General features: G+C 40.8%; 1 protein-coding gene across 6 annotated transcripts in view; it reads right to left on the bottom strand.

Moving 5' to 3' along the window:
* PCSK5 (proprotein convertase subtilisin/kexin type 5) overlaps positions 1-24,374 on the bottom strand; it is a 514,258-nt gene that overhangs the window by 275,413 nt on the left and 214,471 nt on the right. For all 6 annotated transcript variants that reach the window (XM_025281624.3, XM_044939958.2, XM_025281617.3 and 3 more), the window contains exons 8-9: positions 18,116-18,328; positions 4,801-4,901 (exon numbers count right to left, since the gene is read on the bottom strand). In XM_025281624.3, coding sequence (XP_025137409.2) covers positions 4,801-4,901; positions 18,116-18,328 — 314 coding nt within the window. The remainder of the gene's footprint in view (positions 1-4,800; positions 4,902-18,115; positions 18,329-24,374) is intronic.

Raw genomic sequence — 24,374 nt, 5'->3', positions numbered from 1 at the left:
CAAGGTCCTACTGTACAGCACAGAGAACAACTATGTTCAGCATCCTATGATTAACCATAATGGAAAATAATATTTCAAAAATAATGTGTGTGTATATACATATGTGCATATATATATATATAAAACTGAGCCACTTTGTTGTACAGCAGCAATTAACAGAAAATTGTAAATCAACTACACTTCAATAAAAAATAAAGAAACCTGCTTCCAGGACACATTTTATTTAAATGTTTTCAGTTACACTATTTAAAAAGACATCGTTTTAAGTGGCGATGACCCAAATGATAATTAGTTTACTTGTAGTCACTGATTACATATTCCCTATTCACTCGGAAAAAAAAAAAAAAAACCAAAAAACCACCCAGAAAACTACTCCCAAATCCACAAAATCCAAATTAGAGAAATACTGTAAGTCTCTGAATCAATACATATGTGATGAGGGTACCCCAACACAGAAACAGTTTTCTCTCCTTTAAGATACCAGTGATTTCTCTTATTCTGAAATTGCTCATAATTTTTAGAAGGGAAAATATTTAGAGCTTCTTTCACCCAGGGAGCATCCTTGGGAACAGGGGGAAGTTGCCTAGTAATTAGAGAGGTAAAGTTATGATCAGACTGTCGGAGGTGGCTGTAGAGCTTAAAGAGGATCAGACTCAGGGCAAAAAAGGAAGGGAGGCAGCTTTTTGGAGGAACTGAGAATCCTTCCAGTCTGGGGAATGGTGCACTTTTACCACAGTGTCCAGCAGTGTGTTACAGTGGAGACTGTTGCAACACATGTTCTTACAAACCCTATAGGATAAGGATGGCCTACAAGTCCTATTACAGCAGAGTTAATGATCAAACTTTTTTTTTGCATTCAGATAAGAGATCAGAACACTTTTAACTTATTTGTCTCTATGGCTTATATTTATTTTCTCTTCCCTTAGTTTCCCAAGAATATTTTTCAGAAAAGCTCCAACCTTAGGGCAACAAGAAGACTCAGAAGGCAAAGGGGTCAATGGTTGGAGTAGCATCCAGAGTAAGAGCCATAATCCTACTGATCTAGGCAAATCTGCTGATGCAGGCAAGCACTTGCGGATGTAAAGGAAGCAGGCTGTAGGGAAGCTGGGAGGTGAGAGTTTTCCCCAAGTGAATACTACTGGAAACTAGTGGCACTGTGAGAGATGACGCATTTCTCGTCAGACAGGAAGAGCTAAGACATGCAGCTGAATGGGGACTGGCAGTCTATGCCTGCAGTTTATCACCAGAACACTCAGCCTCATTCAGGGACTCATCAGACCTGAGCAGGGGGTGTGTATCCAAAGTGTTGGCCAGAGTTCTGGGCCAGAATTCTGCCCAGCTCTGGGTCTCTTTCTTCCCTCCTTTTATAAGGGAGTATAGTGGTCCACCTCCCCACCCCAATCATTGTTTTCTCTTTCTGTGGTTTCAATTACCCATCAAGCCTGGTCCAAAAATATTAAGTGGAAAATTTCAGAAACAATTCATAAGTTTAAACTGCACACCATTCTGAGTAGTGTGATGAAATTTCATGCAGTCCAGCTCCGTCTCTCCTGGGATCCCCAACCATGGCATGATGATTCAGATCACTCAAGGATGACCCTCCTTCTTATGCACCATCAGAAGGGCAACAGTAACCTAACACTACATCACAATGTCTATGCCATTCACTTCACTTCCTCTCATCATGGAGGCATTTCATCATCTCACAGCATCACAAGAAAAGTAAGTACAGTTCTACGGTTCTAAAAGATACTTTGAAAGAGACCACACTCATATAACTGTTAGTACAGTGTTTTATTATAATTGTTCTATTTTCACTTATTGTTGTTCACTTCTTTCTGTGCCTAATTTATAAATTAAACTTTGTTACAGGTATGTACTTATGGGAAAAACATAGTACTATAGGATTTGGTACTATCTGTAGTTAAAGGCATCTACTGTGGGTCTTGGAATATGGATAAGGGGGAACTACTATCAGGCTCTTCAACATGTGATAGTAAAGGCTGAATCTCAAAATATTACCAATGTTGAAGTGTTGCTAAGAAGTACTAGTGGTAGAGGCTGAGTGATTGGGTGACGTACACTTGCCAGGGTTAAACTTAGCTTTAGAACAACTGCGACCATGGTACACTGTTACCTGAGTTCCTCACTACAATTTCTTAGCTTCAGATCCTTTTTCTCCTGTGGGAGGCCTATTGCTTACTGAAGCTAGTTTATTCATGTTTGACCCACTGTTTAGGTACTCAGACCTCTTTTCCCTAATGTTCAGCTTCACTTAAAAACAGAGATTGGCCTGTAGAACAAACTGATGGAGATGTATGGAAAGATTTATTCATTCTCATATGATCAGGTTGTTTACTATATATTGTGGCCAAATCATTGGACTAAACCATTAAAAACCTTAAAATATAGTGGATTTTCTACCTAAGCTGTATTTTACGAACTTCCTTCCACCCATCACAGTTTTGGCAAACATCAATCTTAAAAAAATACTCAAAATTTGCTCAAAATGCAAGGGAAAAGAAAACAGGCAGCTTTCCAGTGTGTTCCCTGGACCCAAAGCAACTTTATCCAACTGAGTGTGTTGTTTTGAGGCATAAAATTAAGGATTTTTCATTTGAGCTTGAATAGCGGTTAAAGGAATTATTGCTGAAAATATTCATGTTATAGTAATATTTTAAGTAACTAAGTAGCATGTGGTTGTATAGCCATAGTTATAGTACTTGGTTGCCACGTTTGAGATTATTTATCTCTTTTTGGTGGGGGTACAGGGGGAACAGGGAGATGCAGGAAGAATTCCTGATTTTCTTTCAGTATTTTGTGGACAGAAAAATATTCCAGAGAAAGAACCCAGATTTCAGAATGAAGATGATATATTCTTCAAAAGCCAATTTAGTCACCAAATGAGAAACACATACACTTAATGTACTTTCACAACAGTCCAGAGAAAGGTTACAAAGTGAGAACAGGATAAGTGCCAGTTCCTTGCTAAACTTTAAACACTTTAAAAGATATAATACGTTGAGATGATTTAACACTTAGCTAACACTGTCCAAAAAACCCAAACATTCAATGTCAATGCTAAGGGGCAGGAGGCCACCTAAAGATATGGTACCTGCTGTGGTCTGAATATCTGTGTCCCCTCAAAAGCCATATGTTGACACCTAACACCTAATGTGATAGGATTAGGAGGTGGGGCCTTTGGGAGGGGATCAGGTGACAAGGTTGGAGCCCTCTTGAATGGGACCAGTGCTCTTATAAGAGATGTCAGAGATCTCCCTTGCCCTCTCCTTCTACCACGTAAGGCCAAATAGGAAGTGGGTCCATGCCAGACACTGCCTCTGCGGGCACCTTGAGCTTAGCTGTTCCAGCTTCTCGAGCTGTGAGAAATAAGTGTTGTTCATAAGCTACTCAGCTTCTGGTCTTTTGTCACAGCAGCTCAAATGTGCGAATAGAGCACCATCCCCCGAGTCTGTGTTCTTCTGCCTGTCTCAGTCCAAGGAATTACACATGACTTAGCAATTGACTGAATCCACATTACATTGAGGCCCCGCTGCCTTACAGAGGCTGTTTGCCTTACAAAGAATCAGCTGTAAATGTTGGGAAGTCATCTGCATACTGAGAATGAAACTGTACTGTTCTTATTAATGCCCAAGTCTCGTCATGATTCTTATATTCTTTTCCTGTCACCTGCTATTGTTCTACATCAGATTTAGATGAAAGAATCTTTCCAGTCCTCCCTACGGCACTGGTGCAAAGCTATTTTTGGAAAAACACTTAACGTCATTACTTCAGTTCTTTTGTCATGACCCTCTTGTACGATGGCCTCAGTGTGCAGGTTCACAATCCCTTCTACAAAATTCTTGGACCAGAGGTGTTTGGAATTCAAGATTTTTTCAGGTACGGTGTCCTTAGCATGTAGTACACAAAACTTTCAGTGAGGTCCAAGCCAGCACCTCGTAATCAAATACATTAACGTTTCTGCAGGGAAATGTATGAATTTTCACAATAAAGAAAAACTGTAAATAGCCTCAGATTAGTTTAGGGCAAGCTTTGCCATCAAATGAGTTTTGGTGTCAGATCTGCAAAAACAACTGTCAGTTTGGGGGGCATTTTGGCTTTTGAAATGGAGGATAAGAAAGTGTCGATCTCTACTGGGTTTTCAAAGAGTTAAGACAAACTAAACTATTGGTGCTTAGAGAAAGAAGAGACGAAAACTACCACCATACAAATCTAATCCAAGAACCTAAAATAACCTGAGGAGGGGCCTTTCAAAGGGGTCTTTGAAACACCAGATTTGACTACATTAAACAGGGCTTTATGGTAAGTGGGTTGCCTTTCTTCCTGGGCTCCCATCATATGACCCTTGACATACGTTATTCTCCAGAGTGAGGCTGTGATGATTCTATTGTCATGCAATCTGAGCTGCATTGCTGACCTGCAGGGAAAGGGCCCAGAAGTAGGCAGACCTAAGTGTTCTGAGACTCACAGAACATTCCCAGACTAGAATAAAAACCTCAACAAGGCAAGAAGAGTGTTGCAGCCAACTGGCAAGCTTACACTATGACTCCACAATAAAGTAATGACACTGTTTGATTTTTTAAGAAGATAACCCCAAAAGTTGCCTTTTCCCTTAATATAGGGGAACCGTTTGTTAAGCCCTATTCTTTGAAGTTTTAAACGTGGAATTGTGAAGATTATATCCTGGCTTGTGCTAGGGATTATCTACTAACGAAGGGATAAAGTGTCCTTGAGCTGAGGGGCTGTCACCAGTGGAGACAAATGGAGGTAAAGGCTTACTTGGCTTCCAGGGCCAGTGCGATGATGCCTGCAGCCATGGGGGCTGAGGCTGATGTCCCTGTGTGGTTGTCCGTGCAACGCTGCCTCAGATCCGTAGTGATCTAGAAGACAAAAGTGGAAAATTTAGGGCTCTGGAGTCAATGTGAGTCACATGCAAGTAGAAAGAAATGTACTCATAAAACTGGAATGGAGGGGTGTTAAAATAGTTGTTTTAAATTCCTGGTTCCTGTGCTCCTGTGACCGTATCACTTCCAGAGAACTGCCTGTGTAAATCAACTTTGCAAAGGGAAGGGTCTGGAAATTGGATTCCACTTGTGTTACAACCGGGGTCAAGACTAAGGTGAGCCTTTGGCCAGAAACACTCAGGTTGTGCAAGTTTATCCTTAAAATCTCCACCTAGCCACCTCACTTGCCTCACTCTGGTCCCCACTTTAGCTAACATCAATGTACTTTTATTACTCCAACATTTTAAATAATCAAACATGTTGAGCCAATCACCAGACACTGAGTTAAGCATGATCAGCGTAAGGAATAAAAGTACAGGGTCTTGTTCCTGCCCTCCTAGAACTATCACCTTGGAAAAGCTGCAGGTGCAAGCAAAAGATTTGTTCTGTTTTAGAAGGAACATTTGCTTACAGACTGATTTTTAGGATATACAGAAATGTGACTTGGATGAACCAAGATTTAAATCCTGACACATTTAACACAAACACTGAAAACAAGGTTGAAGCCAGTATAATTGATGTGAAATTAACAGCCCTAAGTACATGCTTGAACACTATAGGAGATTAGCCATTTTCCATTTTTTTGAAAACCAAAATGTAAGAATCAATCATTGTCTCCTCTTGGTTTGAAGCCAGTTCACTTTAGCTGTGGTTGAATAACATGCCCATCAGCAAGGGCAGGATTTCTCAACCTGTGTTTCATGATCATTTCCTGAAGGAAGAAAAATAACAGGCAGATTCTTCATAACCAGCAAAAGGAAGCATCAGGGTAAAAGATTTTGCAAACCATTATAACAGCTAAGATTTAAAAATCCTTCCTCCCTGATAAGAATCCATTTTTGTGCTCCCTCCTTGGGACTAACAGCCCTCCTGTTGGGAAGGTATAAGACTTATGAGATGAACTTACTAGGACTCACATCGCAGCTATTGAAAGACACTGGTAAAGCTTTCTCAGGCATCAAGATAAGTACATCGCCCATATTTTGCAGATAAGAAAACTGAAGTGAGGACATATCTGGTGGCTCAGTGGTAAACAATGTGCCTGCCAATGCAGGAGACATGGGTTCCATCCCTGATCTGGGAAGATTCCACATGCTGCAGAGCAACTAAGCCTGTGCTCTAGAGCCCAGGAGCTGCAACTACTGAGTCCTTCTGTCACAACTACTGAAGCCCATGCACCTTAGAGCCTGTGCTCCCCAACAAGAGAAGCCACCATAATGAGAAGCCTGGGCACTGAAACTAGAGATAGCCCTGCTCGCTGCAACTAGAGAAAAGCCCACGCAGAATGAAGACCCAGCACAGCCATAAATAAACAAATAAAATTATAAGAAAAATTAAGAAGAAAGGAAAACAGGTGAAAGATCAGCAGAAAGATGCAGGGAGACAGAGGCGGCAAAAACAAAGCCCTGCTTTTCTAAGGTGCATCCTTCAAGAGAAGTATGCAGACAAGCTGATTTGGAAAGAAATTTGATCATCACCAAAAGAAACTAATGCGTAACTCCTTAGAAATGAATCCTCCCCTAAAAGTTTCCTTGGTGTCGTGTGAGGATGTCTGAAGGGACTCTCTAATTATCAGTTATAAAACGAGATGGACATCTTGGTGATTTCATTTCACACGACACCATCAGCGCTCACTGTCTGTTCCTAATGCCTTTTGACACCTCTAATATTACCAGCTTGGGCTTCCAAGGTGGCGATAGTGGTAAAGAACCCGCCTGCCAATGCAGGAGACTTAAGAGACACAGCTTCAATCCCTGAGTCGGGAAGATACTCTGGAGGAGGAAATGGCAACCCACTCCAGTATCCTTGCCTGGAGAATTCCATGGACAGAGAAGTCTGGTGGGCTACAGTCCATAGATTTGCACAGAGTTGGACACGACTGAAGTGAGTTTGCACGCACACACACAATGTTACCAGCTTAGCCATCCTAGAGAGGTGCTGATACAAAAGAAGTAGGAGAAAGAACAAAAATATAGATAACCACATAGATATGGTGGCAGTAGAGAAGAGAAGAGTCTTGTACTCTTCTCTGGACTAACTGATTGCTGGGCAAGAGCCCGACAGTGTGTTTGGCAAGCAGGGAGAGTTGTTTCTAGATTCACAGATTTGACTAGCCGGCCATCCATGGAGTCTCCACATTGTGGATGTTCAAGAGATATCTGGGTAAAGAGAGCCCTACCTGTTTCTCCATTAAGAAACCCTCTTGCACTGTTGGTGGGAAGGTAAACTGATGCTGCTACTATGAGAACAGTATGAAGGTTCCTTAAAAATCTAAAACTAGAACTACCATATGAGTCAGCAATCCCACTACTTGGCATATACTCTGAGAAAGTCACAATTCAAAGAGACACATGTACACCAATGTTCACTGCAGAGCTATTTACAATAGCCAGGACACAGAAGAACCTCAATGTTCATCGATAGGTGAATGGGTAAAGAAGATGTGGTATATGTATGCAATAGAATATTACTTAGTCACAAAAATGAATGAAATTGGGTCATTTGTAGTGATGTGGATGGACCTAATAAAGTCTGTCATACACAGTGAAGTAAGTCAAAAAGAGAAAAAAATACTATACACTAATGCATACACATTAAAAATACTGTATACATTATGCATAATGCATAATATATGGATGTGAGAGTTGGACTATAAAGAAAGCTGAGTGCCAAAGAATTGATGCTTTTGAACTATGATGTTGGAGAAGACTCTTGAGAGTCCCTTGGACTACAAGGAGATCAAACCAGTCAGTCTTAAAGGAAATCAATCCTGAATATTCATTGGAAGGACAGATGCTGAAGCTGAAGCTCCAATACTTTGGCCACCTGATGCAAAGAACTGACTTATTTAAAAAGACCCTGATGCTGGGAAAGATTGAAGGCAGGAGGAGAAGGGGACGACAGAGGATGAGATGGTTGGATGGCATCACCGACTCGATGGACATGAGTTTGAGCAAGCTCCAGGAGTTGGTGATGGACAGGGAAGCCTGGTGTGCTGCAGTCCATGGGGTCACAGAGTCAGACACAACTGAGTGACTGAACTGAAAGTATAGACATGAAATCTAGCAGCACGGTACAGATGAACCTGTTTGCAGGGCAAGAAAAGAGATGTGATATAGAGAAGGGATATGGGGACATGATGTGGGGAAAGGAGGGTGGGATGAATTGGGAGAGAAGCATTAAAATATATACACTAACGTGTAAAGTAGATAGCTAGTGGAAAGCTGCTGCATAGCACAGGAAGCTCAGTCCAGTGCTGTGATGACCTAGGAGGCTGGTTTGAGTGTAGGGTGGGAGGGAGGCTGAAGAGGGAGGGGTTATATGTAACTTACAGCTGATTCACTTTGCTGTACAGCAAAAACCAACACAACATTATAAAGCAACTGTGTTGTTATTTGTTTAGTTCCAAGTTACATCTGATTTATTTGAGACCCCATGGACTGCCCTTCAGGCTCCTCTGTATATGAGATTTTCCAGGAAAGAGTACTAGAGTGGGTTGCCATTTTCTTTTCCAGGGGATCTTACTAACCCAGGGATCGAACCCGTGTCTCCTGCATTGTCAGGAGGATTCTTTACCACTGAACCACCTGGGAAGCCCTTAAAGCTATGATACGCCAATAATAAAATGTTTAAAAATTAAAAAAGAAACTTCTGAGATATTCAATTGTTGACTTTAAAAAGGTATTTCTTTTTGTGGGGGGTGTGGGTAAAAAAAACCCACAGATTTACCGTTTTAATAATTTTTAACAACATATACTACAGTATTGCTAATTACATGCACAGTGTTGTGCAATTCTAGAGCCCTGTGATATTTTCATCTTGCAGGACTGAACTTCTACCCATTAATCAACTCCCCACCCCCTTTCCCTGGCAACCACCATTCTGCTGTCTGCTTCTATGCCTGTCACTGCTCTAGGTACCTCATGTCAGTGGAATTACCCAGCATTTTTTGTGTGAGTGTGTGTGTGACTAGCTTATTTCACTTAGAATAATGTCCTCAAGGCTCATCCATGTTGTAGACTATGGCAGGATTTCCTTCTTTTTAGGCTGCATAATATTCCACTGTATTACTCCATTGTGTTATATAGTATATTTTCTTTATTGAGTTATCTGTCAATGGGCAAATGACAGATGAATGGATGTGTTGCTTCCACCTCTTGCTTATTGTGAATAATGCTGCAATAAATATGGGTGTGTAAATGTCTCTTCCAGATCCTGTTTTCAATTCTTTTGGATATATACCCAGAAGTGGGACGGATGGACTATCAAAAAGTGATTTCTATCTCATTCGAATATATGGGTGAATCTGCAGCCTTATTTCCCAAAGGCCTGGTCCCTAAGTCAGTGCATAAACACCACAGACACAGCCTTTTTCCAGGTCTCCAGATATACTGCTGTTGAGAGATGGCCTTGCCTGCATTCTTCTCATTTTACCTCACCCTCATGGCCACATTCCTTTGCCAAGTTCTATTTTTTTTCAATGACTTGTGCCTGAATTCAAGATTTTTCATGATGTGTTCCCACTTGGCTCACTTTGTTTATTCTTCAGCTGCACCAGAATGCACCACTTTCAATGCACAGAAATGAATCCAGAATAAACACTCCAAGTGTGTGTATGTAGTGTTTTTGAATCTAATAAATAACCACCTCCAGCCAATCTCAAACGTGAACAATAAAAGTTTTATAATGTTGGATTTGCCAAATACCCGATCCAAATAGAGTCAGCAGGCATAGACACGCATGATATGTACGTAAATAAAAAGCTACTCAGTACCTTTGTATATAAACAGCAATTTACTGTTAAATGCTATTAATATCGGTTTGTAGAATTCGACAACATCATTGTTGTACTTTTGTATTTTTCTCCCAATCAATTTCACTAAATGAAACTTGAGCAGTGAGTAGCGGTGTTAAGGGATTAGAACAGGAAGGTGATGGAAAGAAAGGAGGTTAAAAGGAATGAAGAAAAAAGAAACAAAAACATCCTCACTCCCTTCTCATCTTGCTTTAAGTGAACATTCCAGCTGGGTCATTTCAAGAGGAAGTTACTGTCAGTGGTGGAGATATTTAGGTGTAAATTACCAGAAAGATCTAAGGCAGGGTTTTCATCATTAAGAGAAGCCACAGTATCAGAATATTTTTATGTCCATCTTTAGAAGGAAAAGGCAAAGACCACCAAGAAGCAATCTTGAAGAAAAACGATGTTGCCCAAACTGGAACCACATGGGGTAACCCCATTAATCACAATGCAACATACAAGTTCTGACAGTGTAATTTAAAGGAGAAGCTGCATTCGAAGGTCAGCCCACATCATGGGGCTGGGAGTTCAGAGATTTGATATGTGAAAGCGGAACAACAAAGCACTTTAAGTTTCGATTCCATTTCAGAGAGTGTCTCAGAATTTGGTTTTGGTCCCGCTGGCGCATCTTGCATGCTCCAAATTCCCTAAATTCACTACCCAAATCAGAAACAGAATTTTTCTCCACAGAACTTCTCATATTGCTCAAGAAAATATCATTTCTGTCCATCAGAGTGAAGGAAACAGGAGATGACACCAGGCCCCATGCCAGATCAAAGCTGTCTTGATCAGCAAATTAGATTTTCAGCCTGTCCCAGGATGGGTAGCAGATGGCTTTTGGAGTCTGCAGTTAGGGATGTTGTCCTGATCTGGTGAGAAGGGGTGGGTATTGTTCAGGTTGAGTCAGGCTCCTTCTGAGAAGAACCATCCCTTTTTCTCATCCTAAGCTCTTATTTCCTAATATTTCACATTTCATTACTTGGGCTGATTGGATCTTTTATTCTAGCCTGTTGATGTAATTCTCCAGGGAATCTCAGTTCAGATTGAGTCTGGCTATAAATGACAAGTCTTTATAGCAACCCTACAGTTAAGAGTTTCTATCTCCCTGAGACCCTGTGATCTGTTTTATTTTGAAGGTGCCATATTGTCTCATATCTGTTAAAAGAACAGCTGAAGAGATATTTTTAAAACATGAAATGATTCTGTCTGTTAGGTTGAATTTATTTCTGGTGTCGATTTGGATTTAGATTAGAAATGTGCTCCAAGGACAGAAACAAAATCTTAAATGTGCTAATGAATAAAATAGGAGATGCTGATTTATTAAGCCAGCAAAATAAAAAGGAACTGAAGACCAACTAAAAGCTTTCTGTGTTCACTGAAGTCACAAAGACTGGTGTAGAATTCATTCATGACTGACAAGGCCACACAAAATTCTACTCCCATGCTGCAATGAGAATCTGTAACGGTAGAGTGCAAATGTAAGGTTTTGCTTATATATGTGAGATTGCTATCACTAAAGAAGGATGCCATCTTATATCCTTTTTTTTTTTTTTGCATCTCTATAATGTTCAGTTCAGTGCTGAGTACAGAGCAAAGGTGCAGTATTGGCTACGTTGAATTACTAGTGTCAAGCTACTTTACACTCATTTTGTTCTATATTTTAAACTCTCCCACTTGTTAGGAAAGACTTCAAGGTTATTTTTTTTATCGATTTCTAAATAAGACTCATATAAACTTATAAGCAGCCTACAAAAATTATGTGTGTATGTGTATATATACAGTTCCGGGGCTAAAGCAGACCCTTCCTCTTACTAGATGCACTGTTAACATTAGATCCACTGCTTTGAAAATGACTCACACAGCAAGTGCAGAGAGTGAGGGCAACGAACAACAGGTGTGTAGTGTATGCACACATCGGTGTATATAAAATTACCTTTGATTCCTTCAAGAACTCTACAAGGGAGATATACTATTTATTAACTAAGGAAATGGAGGCTCAGAAAGACTCATGAGCCCAAGGACATGCAGTCACTAAAGAGCTAGTAAGGGGTGAAGTATTAAATTCTGAAATGGCAGCAAAATAAAAAGTTGAGCTATGGAGTGTAGTGACCAATCTGAGCAAAGGCGGCAGTTTCAGACTATCACCGGCAATCTCAGGGGAACCACCCTTGGGCTCCTTCCCTGTCAGCAGGTGGGTATCTCCATTCTCCCTCAGACCATAATCAAAATTAGAACTTTTCAGGAATAAATTTTCCCCTCCTTCTATTTAACATTCTTGAGAGAATATGGATTAAATGTCCATACAAACTAAACACATCTGGATTTGCTAGCTTTGACTCATGAAAAATCATGACATTTCCCAAATCAAAAGGAGAAACAGAAAGATGATAGTCATGACTGCTTCTGAATAATGAATTGGGTAGTGAGAGAGGGTACTTTCTGCAAAAAGGAAATGTGTAGCTGCTTAGGAATATTAAAAGCAATAAGATAATTCCTCCACGTGGAATTGGTCTTTCAGGCCAACCCTGAGATACCCCAGGCAGCAAGTTTGACATGAACACAAATGAATAAAATGACATCAGAAGAGGGCTGAGCAGAGCATACATTCTCTAAACCTTGGCTCACAAAACCCCTCTGAGGAGGAATACAATGGCCTCCATATTCCAAACACTGAGATAAATTACTAGAGAAAAAAAAAAAAAAGGTAAAAGGGTGAACTAGTTCCAAAAGAAGCAGATAATTTAATGATGGAATGACTGGGGGAAGAGGAAAGCTTTATCTCTAACACAGAACTTGGGAGAAATTCAGGAGGTAGTGAAGGGTTATATAAAGACAGGACCTTTAACGCTCCTTGACACTAAGAACGATTGGATGCACAGTTTTATGTAGCAGGATTCCTGCAGGCAATTTCCTATGTGAAATATATTGTCAAATACCCTTTGCCTTTCACCAACCTTTCTACCAGTAGAAGGAGATTCTCTGAAAGAGAGAGAATACCCACCTGTCTCCTGTCACAATATGAACTCCCTGCGATGCTTCTACCTTTTCCTATGTCTGAGAGTCAGTTATGCCTCAACATTTATGGAGCTCAGGTTCTGGGAAGGTACAAAATAAAGTTTTCAACCTCAAGTGGTTTCCAGTCTAGTATGGAAAATGGATAGTCAATAAGCAAATGTGTAACATCACATTAAGTAGCTCTAAGGACACTAGAAAGAAAATTGAACAGGATAAAAGAGGAGAGTGTAGGGGAGGGTCACACCATTCTTTCAAGGGATGGTGAGGAGGAACAGTCCTCCTGAAGAAAACTTTGAGAAGAGGCATAAAAAAAGTGGTTTCTGGGGAAACAGTATTCCCGCCAGATGTCATGTCTCACATGAAAGGGTCCTGGTTTGAAATCACACAAAAGGCATGGTAACTTTGGGGAGCTCAACGCCAGACCATAGGAATTAGCAACTCAGACTGGCAAAGGGCTTAGGTATTTTGCAAGAGGACTGATTGTCTGAGGCAATTAAGAAGAGGTCAAAGGCATGAAATTCAAAATTAGTGAGCCATAAAAATAAAAATATGCTGCTTGATGTAATTATCACTAGTCCCATGTGGATATTTAATTTTAAGTCAGTTAAAACGTAACAAATTAAAATTAAAGTTCCTCCATTGGACTGGCCACATTTCACAATAACTACATATGTCTAGTGACTACCAGTTTGACAGCACAAATGGAGAACCTTTCCATTATAGCAGAAAGTTCTACTGGACAGCGCTGATATAAAGGACAAAGAAACAAACTGTTCATTGTATTCACAGTGTATAAAAGTTGAATATACTGTTGCCAAGAATATAAATGAAAGTAAATGTACTAAATTTAAAAATTAAGATTACCTTCCATATGAAAAAAAAGTGAGCCAAGTAGTAAAAAACAATGGATGCCTATGTATTCCACAAACTTTTTCATTTTTTTGATCACTGTGAATGAACCTCAAACAGGCAAGAAAAATGCCATTCCTTCATACAGCCCCATGCTGGACGTCCTTGGACTGGACATGACAGCCCATTGGTCACAAGGTGGGCTGGGGGTTCAACCCAAATTTGGTTGGAATTCAGACTCTACTACTTACTAGCTGTGTTTCTTTTAATCTTTACTTTCCTCATCAGTAAAATGGGTACAATACCTGATTTCCTGCATAGGGTTTTGAGGATACAAAGAGATGGTACATTAGAAGGGTATACATTAGAAGGGCAAAATGTTACATTTACAACATGTCAATATAATTATAAAAGTACTACATGCCCAGCATGGAATAAAATGGATATGGTGTTATTAAGAAAAACATTATTTCATAATAGCCAGTCATTTTCACTGATTTCTATTTAGTTTATAGGGGAGCCTCTTATCATAGTAATCTTGACACTCTGGATGCTTCCCTTGCTGTAATAAGGTTCAAGGCCAACACTGATCTCAATCTATTAAAGCATGAGTGGAATACTAAGGTCCACAACTGTATCGATTGTGATGGCAGGAAAACGAGGGATGGAGACTGGGCTACATTCTGAAACTCAGGGCAAGGTTCTCCTGCTTGAACACCATTAAAAAGACAAGTAAAATTTATTTAACAAAAGTGCTTTCCCAGAAGCAGTGAGACCTTTCCTCTCTCCTGGATCCTCAGCGTCTGCCTCAGTTCAACTCACAAAGGTGCTCTATGAATGAAGAATGACAACTGTGCTCTTCTCGAGAAGGTACAAATTACAAAAGGAAATGGATGGCCTGGGGACGGGAGCCCCAGAACAAAGGGAGACACTGTTCCTGTAACACTCAATCACAGACGCCACTCACAGGATGCGGGCATCTCTGAGGGACCAGAGGCAGCTTGTTCAAAGCCCGGTGGAGAACAGGCCCCAAGTGCAGAGCTGGATTATCTGTCATTCTGACATCTAGAAGGGAAGGGGCAGCTGGACCCCCAAAGGCTGATGCTGCCGCCAACTCATGTTCAAACTGTTAGTCAACACGTTCACCTTCAAAGCGCCTTTCTTTATGGGGTGGATGGAGCAGATCATGGTTCTACAGATTGGAAAAATGAAGCACCTCCATTAACAACATCTGGAAAAATGACCGGCCTAAGCTCCCATGATGCAGAAAGCTACCCTGACTTAGGGAACAAGGATACCAGCCACTTAGTAGGTGGCTCACTGCCATAGGAGCTGTGCAAATATCTTATGCTCAGTATCTTGTTATCTTCATGAAAATCCATGAGGTTGGTACTGGCTTTACCTCCATTTTACAGATGAGGAAACCAAGATTCCGGGAAAGTTACTTAGCCACTGAGTGGTCTGTCTGCAGCTAGAGATTATAATTTGAAACAGCTACAGCACTCCTGTCCAATGAAGGGTAATTTGGAGATTCAGACAAAATAAGAGATTCTGAGAACTGGCTACAGAAGAATTACTAACAAATGGCTGCCATGAGAATGGGAGAAGTTAAACAGAAGGTAGAGCCAAGTAAAAGTTACACAGATAACTTTATACATTGAGTGACTCAGTAAAGGTCTTCATATCAGTAGCAGCAACTAGGGAAAAGTGAAATATGACCAAGTCAAGGATATTGACATTATTTCATGGTGTCCGTTTTTTCTCTCAAGCCCTATTTTTCATCACAGAATGATTGATTTGTCCATCCGTGGGAGAATCCTAAATGACCACCCAGTCAATCGGGGACATAGCAGCTGCCAAGCAATCACAGGAGACACGGATGAAAGGCCCTAGGAGGTCAAGTGTAAGCAGTAAATCTCTGGGCAGTGATTCCGAGGTCCCTCTATCTGCACTGCGCTCTTCCACCTGGACCCAGGCAACCCTTCCTTCTTCCTGGATATTGCCCACTGGACTATAAGCTTCTCTAAAGGAAGGTATTTATGGAACTTAAAAACACCTTTCTCACAACCATCCCACAGGAAATAATAGCACTAGACAGGCATGTTTACTTTGAGGCAATGGTGAGACACCTTAAGATGCATTCAGATTCTGGAAGTTTGAGAAGAAAATTCTTATTCCAGAGAGTTTCATCAGGATTTCCATGATGCAGAACCGATAGATGCCGCTCAGTATTAGTGGGCCTTGACCACGAGTTCTGCTGCTGCTGCTGCTGCTGCTAAGTCGCTTCAATCGTGTCCGACTCTGTGCGACCTCATAGACGGAAGCCCACCAGGCTCTGCCGTCCCTGGGATTCTCCAGGCAAGAACACTGGAGTGGGTTGCCATTTCCTTCTCCAGTGCATGAAAGTGAAAAGTGAAAGGGAAGTTGCTCAGTCATGTCCGACTCTTAGCGACCCCATGGACTGCAGCCTACCAGGCTCCTCCATCCATGGGATTTTCCAGGCAAGAGTACTGGAGTGGGGTGTCATTGCCTTCTCCAACGAGTTCTGAAAGATAAGCAAATTTGGAAGCCAAAGAAATATTCCTAGATGAAAGCATTTCCATTATGAAGGTAAAATATCATAGAGCATCATTTCCCATGAAAAAAGCCATGATATTTCAAAACTTGTCATCTCTGTATTTTCTCCTTTCATAGTTTACTTTGTATTGTGGAATATGTTTATTGATGAATGATGGAAGTACTTTCAGCGGAATTTATATGAATATGTTTAATCCAGTTGTTATGAAGGTATTAGAGAAAGAATGTATTATATCCATATTGGTAGGCAGCTTTTATTTAAATCAATCTGAAAATGTAACTAAAGCAGATAGTAAAAGGGGACTCCCTGGTTGTCCCATGGTTAAGAACCCACCTTGCAATGTAGGGGACGTGGGCTTGATCCCTGATTGGGGAACTGAGATCCCATATGCCACAGGGAAACTAAGCCTGTGTGCCACAACTGGTGAGCCCGTGTGCCACAACTAAAGAGTCCATGTGCCACAAGGAAAGATCCTGTATGATGCAATGAAGACCCTTCATGCCACAAATAAGACCCAACTCAACCAAACAAATAAAATAAGAGGATAGGTGAAAGTAGCTGAGAAATCAAATATGAAGCCTATAATAATCAGGAATCAAGACGAACCAAATGGATATGGATGAAGAATTACATGTGGACATAGTAGCCTATCACCTCTATTTCTAGCAGCCAGAGGGAGCATCACAGAGTGACTCAAACCTATATGAATCCTGGGATCTAAAAGCAAGGTGTTGGCTAAATGCTAAAAAGATTCAGATATAGCAGCTCAGCTTCACTTTAAAAGACAAATCCTGAAGACATTTTGCAAAATCATGATCGGGAAAAGAAGAAAGTGCAAAGGTGTCTGAAATTCAGAGTCGGCTATACTGAGTGGGGGCATCCCCAAAGTCAGATCTTTCTTGAGCACCAATGGATCAGTGTACAAAGCACTTTTTATCTACTTCCTCATAATCACTGAAATAAATCTTGTGAACTACATATTATTAAATGTCCCCATTTGACAGTTAAGGATGTTGAGACAGAAAAATTAAGTAATTTGTCCAAAGGTACCAGCTAGCAAACGGTTCAACAGTCAATGAAACCTAAGCAGGCTGGTTCTGCAAACATGAACTCTTAACTATTTTACCATCTGCATAATAAGGAGGGCATCTTGGTAAGCAGATCACACAAGATTACTGTGCTTTTTGTTCAGGCAAACTTTGTGCTGGTGTTAGAGAAACACTTTTGATATAGGTTTAGGTCACACTGAATTCGTTGTATCTACTTTGAAACCAAAGATCTGAAACTGAAATTCAAAGACAGTATGGGGACACCGTAATAGGGAACTGGGCTGAGAATTCCACCCAGTCGCTTCTCTACCACTAACTCACAGGGTGAATGTGGTCCACTCATTTGTCTTTGAGAAAACTGAGGCTTAATCCTGTCTAAGGCCACATTCAATGCTGGAATGTAAATGACCCAGAAAGCCTTTTCAATGACTTGGTAACAGAATGGTTACATTTACAAATACTTGTGTTGAAAGAAAGTGAAAGTGAAGTCGCTCAGTCAAATCTGATTCTTTGAGACCCCATGCACTATAGCCCGCCAGGCTCCTCCATCCATGGGATTTTGTAGGCAAGAATACTGGAGTGGGTTGCCATTTCCTTCTCCAGGGGGTCTTCCTTACCCAGGGATTGAACCTGGGTCTCCTGCATTTCACGCAGACTCTTTACCGTCTGAGCCACCAGGGAAGTAATTAGCTAATTTAACATTCTATTTCCATATATTACTTGTGCATATAAATGTATGCATTCTCCCTTTGTGTTTCAAGATAAATAAACCAATCATGCCAGAGAAGCAAATGGTACATACTATTTTCTTATCATAGGACTCTCCACTGCTGTAGGTTGTGGCCAGTGTAGATGAACACTCTTCCAGGTACCAAGGCTTCTTTCCACTTTCAGCTGTGCTGCTGATGGAGATAGTATAGATGCTGTTGGTGTAGCCGTCACAGGAGCAGTGGTCTTTGCTCCTCCCACCATTTCCTGACGCCCAGACAAAAACTGAGCCGAGGCCTCTCCGCCCCTGCGCACAAACAGAAATAGGTCACAGATCCCGCATGAAGACAAGATCAATATCAACACAGCAGAATCAAGCATTTGCAGGAGGGGTATGATTCTTCCCAGGTGGCTCAGTGGATAAAGAACCTGCCTGCAATACAGGCGACGCCAGAGATATGGGTTCAATTCCTGGGTCGGGAAGATCACCTGGGTGGGCACTCCAGTATTTTTTCCTGGAGAATCCCATGGACAGAAGAGCCTGGCTGGCTATAGTCCATAGGCCGCAAACTGTTGGACATGACTGAAATGACTGAGCACAGCACATGATGCTCTATTAATAATATGCTGGATCTGAGCTGCTCTCTGAGGTTAGAGGGGTTGCTTTTAATGAAAATAATCCAAATGCAATGTACAGCCTGATGACTATAGTTAATACTATTATATTGTACATTTGAAAGTTGCTAAGAAAGTATATCTTAAAATTTCTTATCAGAAAGAAAAATACTGCAACTATGTATGGTGATGGATATCAACCAGACTCACTGTGCTGATCACTTCACAACTGTATGCAAATATTGAATCAATAATGTTGAATCCTTGAAACTAATGTCAACTATATCCCAACTAAACAAAAAGAAACAAAAATAATCCCCTTTACCTGATACAGTCCTAGAAGTAACAAGAGCACCAACAATGACAATGATAAGGGCTAACATTTGCTAGATATCTACCGTGGGCCAAGCACCATTCTAAATATTTCACATGAATTGGACTGAATTCCTCCAGTGACTGTGAGAATGGTACAAAGTTCCCTCATCGAGATAAAGAACTGAGATACAGAAATCATATTAGGTCACAAGCCAGTAAATGGTAGGACAGAATTTGAACCCAGACAGCCAGACCTCAGAGGTGGCATATTATTAGTCACATTTTATAGTCATATGATATTCCTATAAATCTACATCCACATGAAGTGGGTGCTATTATGTACCCTCATTTGATATATGAGCAATGCGAGGTGTACAGAAGTAATGTAATGTATTTACTCTGAGATCACACTTTCAATAAAGGGCAGAATTTGGGACAATATCTTTCATTCTAGAGCTGTGTCTCCTCTATGTATGGCAGGGACATTAATTATGAAGGATGCTAATAGATGCTACCAGAAATATAAGAATTTCAAGATCAAATATCTTTGGGAAACTGAATTAAGCAAATTAAACAGGTTTCCTTTTTGCAGAACTTCAAAGAGTCATTAGGTGAGTGACCATTCATTGCAAAGCCCTAAAAGGGTGGCATGACTTGTAATTTCCAAACATATTTGCTTGTGGATATCTTCTTCAACCAGATCCAAGAAGTTTTTGGTTTTTCTTACAAAACTTGGCATAAACTCAAAGACTTTCCTAGGGTCATAACATAAGCAAGGAGAACAAGCAAAGAACGTAGATGTATTGATTATTTTTCTATATAAGATGAGATCTTCCAGAGAAAAGAGATAAATAAGCCAAATTGAAGATCTCTCAGAACAGTTATAGCTGAATCCTTCAGAAATTTTACCATATCAAATCTACAAGGCATGCTGGAGGAACCTAGGCCAAATCTATCATTTTGTAGTTAGGAATACAACAGTGTGTTCTAAGTTGTGCCTGACTCTTTGTGACTCCATGGACTGTAGCCTGCCTGCTTCCTCTGTCCATGGGGTTTCCTAGGCAAGAATATTGGAGTGGGTGGCCATTTCCTCCTCCAGGGGATCTTCCCAAGCCAAGGATCAAACCTGTATCTCTTCCGTTTCCTGCACTGGCAGGCAGATTCTTTACCACTAGCGCCACGTGGGAAGCTAGTCTGTAATTAGGAAGTGAGAACCAAAGTCACAAAGCTAGTGATGGTTAAATTTCTTTCCAGGCCCCAAGTCTTCTGGTCTCAGAGTATTTAGTGTGTTGTCCTGGAATTTCTAGAAAAAGAGCCAAAGAAAGAGAGACAACAAAGAATCTGGAGTATCTCTGATAAACTCTCCCTGACCTTCAATTTTCAAGGAATAGAATATTTATGACAGGATTTGACTTGACCTGAGCATAGATTTCTTTCTGTCCTTCAATGTGGAAAAATGCAATATGACTACAGAGGAATGGGAAAAATTCATGAAGAGAGGGGGGAGAGACTTCTGGATGTTACTGCCACTAGACAGCTGGGCCCGGTTAACCATCCTTCAATTTCCCATCAAAATATTTATGAAACATAGAGAAAGATGAAAAAACCACCCAGATATCATAAATGAAGGATTTTGTTCAATGCTTCTAATTCTCTAGAGGGAATTACTCCTCACTGTGATATGGACGGCAATATTAAGAAACTCTGGTGACTGACCCGTATCTGTATCTCAGATACATTACATTGCAGCCAGAGAAGAAGAAAGTCCCATTTCATCACCAACATCTGTCCTTTCCATCTACACACTGAGGAGCTCTGTCATCAGGAAAAAGCATGGTCACGTGGGAGCTTTACCTGACCAGTCAACAGAATGCTTGAGATGATGCCAAAACTTACCTGGTTTAAAGAGCCCCATAACAGATGATGGCTTAAAACCCACAAAATGATGGAAAAGCACATATGGCACAATCACATTTATATATCTATATAAAATTTTGACTGCGTGCTTATGTATAAACGTCAACGAAAACATCTTGAAAAACATATTCGATTTACTCCAATTTAAAAGAACTAATAAAATAAAAAGCATTGTTATTATGTGACTCAAAAAATTAAAAAAAACTATTTTGTAAGACAATATTTGGAAGATGCTTTTGTGTTGTAATATCATTACAAATGTAGGATACAAAATGATTTTGTACAATCTCAGTTTAGAAGTGTACGTGCTTGTGTATGCCATGAAGTTAATGTGCAATACAGTGATATGCTTAAAGCTACCATCAGGTGACAATGTAATAGAATTTCTCCTGCTCAATAAGATTGGAAAGGAATTTTATTTTATTAATACCATCCCACTGTGACCATGTAGGATTTTTTTAAACAGAAATAAACACATTTATTTCTCCATTAAGACTGAAAATCCAGGGCTAATTCTTAAGAGATAATTTCTGTTTTATGATCAACAGGAATTTTACACATAGAAGGTTCATTGTGCCCTAAAAACCACAGAGGCTAACATTTACAGAGGCTTTCTATACATCAAGCACTGTAAACATTTTTCTGTTTGTACACAATCAGTTCCGTTCAGTCGCTCAGTCGTATTCGACACTTTGCGACTCCATGGACTGCAGCACTCCAGGGCTCCCTGTTCATCACCAACTCCCAGAGTTTACTCAAACTCATGTCCATCGAGTTGGTGATGCCATCCAACCATCTCATTCTCTGTTGTCCCCTTCTCCTCCTGCCTTCAATCTTTCCCAGCATCAGAGTCTTTTCAAATGATCAGTTCTTCGCATCAGGTGGCCAAAGTATTGGAGTTTCAGCTTCAGCATCAGTCCTTCCAATGAACACCCAGGACTGATCTCCTTTAGGATGGACTAGTTGGATCTCTTTGCTGTCCAGGGGAATCTCAAGAGTCTTCTCCAACACCACAGTTCAAAAGCATCAATTCTTTGACCCTCAGCTTTCTTTATAGTCCAACTCTCACACCCATACATGACTACCGGAAAAACCATCGCTTTGACTAGACAGACCTTTGTTGACAGAGTAATGTCTCTGCTTTTTATTATTATTGTACACAATAATTCTGCACAATGTAAGTCTGTATCAATTTTTCTTAACAGATGAGCAAATTGGGACTCAGAAATGCTCACTAATGCCAGACCCAAAGCTTAAATGCAACTGAGCATAGTAAAGGCAAACTCCGGAGGAGGAGGGTATGGAGTCTGTAGTCACCTCACTACACATCCCTGGCACTGAAGGGAGTGAGAGAGAGGGAGTCACAAAAACTGGAGACTGTGGGGTTAAACGGAGCTGAAAACTGGTCAGGGGATGTGCCAGCCCATGTTGGTCCTGCAGGGAAGGAGCCCAGGGGACTATGCACTGAGCAAGACCCCGTCTCTTCCTCTCTCTCCCCCATTTTCCACTAATGTACCCATTGGCTGGACGCCCCCAGAAGCCAGAGGACCTGGAGCCCATAGAGATCAGTATCCCAGAGTAGGAAGCTTGTGGAAAGAAGGGGAGAGGAGAGCTGGAAGGTCTATTGGAAGACGTGGCTTCCTCTTTAAGCCGTGCTAGGGTCTGGACTGTGTCCTCTCAAATTCATATGTTGATTTTCTAACCCCTGAGGAGACTGTATTTGAAACAAGAGCCTTTAAAGAGGTAATTAAAGTTAAATGAGGTCAGAAGAGTCGGCCACAATCAGACAGGATGGTGTCCTTTTAAGAAGATGAGACAACCAAAGTGTGTGAACAGAGGAAAGACCTCCTAACAACACAGCAAGAAGGCAGCTGTTTGCAAGCTGAGGAGAGAGGCATTCCCAGAACCGAACTCTGCCAGCACCCTGATCATGGACTTCCAGATTTCTAGCCTCCAGACTGTGAGAACATCCATTTGTGCTATTTCAGGCCCCCAGGCTGTGGCATTCTCTGCTGGCAGTCTGGCAGTGAATGACACAAGGTGAGAGGAGGAGATAAAGGATGCGTAGACCCCCCTCCCCGCCCCCAGGCTACAGCACGTTCAGATGCTGCCCCCACTTTGTCTACAAGGCAACCAGACCTCTCTGCCTGTGTGTATGGCTGATGATTAAAGTCCCAGAAATAAACAGACTGAATTTGTGGGCTGAAAATGCCATAAAGACAGCTGCTAAAGATCTAGGGGGCTAATCTGAAACAATTAGTAATTCAAAGGTTTATTTACTACAGATGCACAGAGAATTTTCATTAGTGTGCAATAGTTGGAAAACCAAAACATATGGGGTAAAAAGAAATCTGGACATTTCTCCGAAATTCAGAGTAATTTAAGAATTAAATCTTAATGTGGATGTAAGGAGAAAGGAAGGTGGGCAGAAGATTTTAAAGAGAAAAAAATATTGAGACATATTTTCCCAAAGTATAGGTAATAACATTATTTTATACTGTGGTAAAGTATTATGATTACAACTGGTAACTCTGAATGAGAGAGAAAAAAAGAAAAGTCCTCCAATATGAGTGCCAAGTCAAAAGATAGTAAATTTACAGTAAAATATACTGTGAAATCCATGCAGGACCCATTTGACCAAATGCTAAATATTCTCTTTCATTGTGTATCTAATTGTGTATGTGTTTCTGGATCAAATCTGGGTCTCTTTACCATATAGTACTTACATTAGTAAATACTATAGTATTTACTATTGAAAAAACATCCATGTCAGAGTGGACCTGTGTTGTTCAAGGGTCAGCTGCATTCTTCAGGAGCATGACTAAATGACCAGAGGCTTCCGGCAATACCAAAGACGTGCCAGGATGCTGTGCTGGATGCTTTCACATCTATCAGTTAATTTCAAGCCAATTAGATATGCATTTTTACAGATAAAAACGTGAGTAACGTTAAGTAACGGGCACACTATAATGTAAGGGGAGTGGAATGGAGACAGGAAAGGGAGACTAACAAGTCTGATCAGAACCTCCATATCTGTATGTGTTGACAAGAAGAGACATAGACACAATAAAACAACTGGAGGAGGAGGAACTCGCATTGAAGGGCCATGTCTTTCAAGTACAGCCTGATACCCAATTTTACCAAAGCCCCTCAGTGCTCTGCTGCCTGCCCTTTTCTGATCTTTGTACATCAGTGAGAGAAGACTGCAGAAGACTTCCCTTTACGGAAGCTCTTCCATCCATGATTCACCAGGAAGGGGTTTCAGGTTGGAAGAGGCTGGAGAAAGACAAGGACACCTATGACTATTGAGTACTTAAGATATGAAGAGAGAACTTCCTCTTTTTGAAAGCTCAAAAGTATTCTGACAAACATTTCCAAAATAAATCCTGTTCCTTAACAGAGCTAGGTTCACCGAAAAATTAGTTTTGGTTTAGAATCATGATGTAAAGGCAACACAGTAGCAGCAACAAAGAAGATGCTTGTTTCAGAATTTAAAATATATACAT

Source organism: Bubalus bubalis, chromosome 3, assembly GCF_019923935.1.
Source record: "Bubalus bubalis isolate 160015118507 breed Murrah chromosome 3, NDDB_SH_1, whole genome shotgun sequence".
NCBI classification, from domain to species: domain Eukaryota; kingdom Metazoa; phylum Chordata; class Mammalia; order Artiodactyla; family Bovidae; genus Bubalus; species Bubalus bubalis.
Note: the sequence above shows the minus strand (reverse complement) of the source record. Positions and strands in the feature narration are given on the sequence as shown.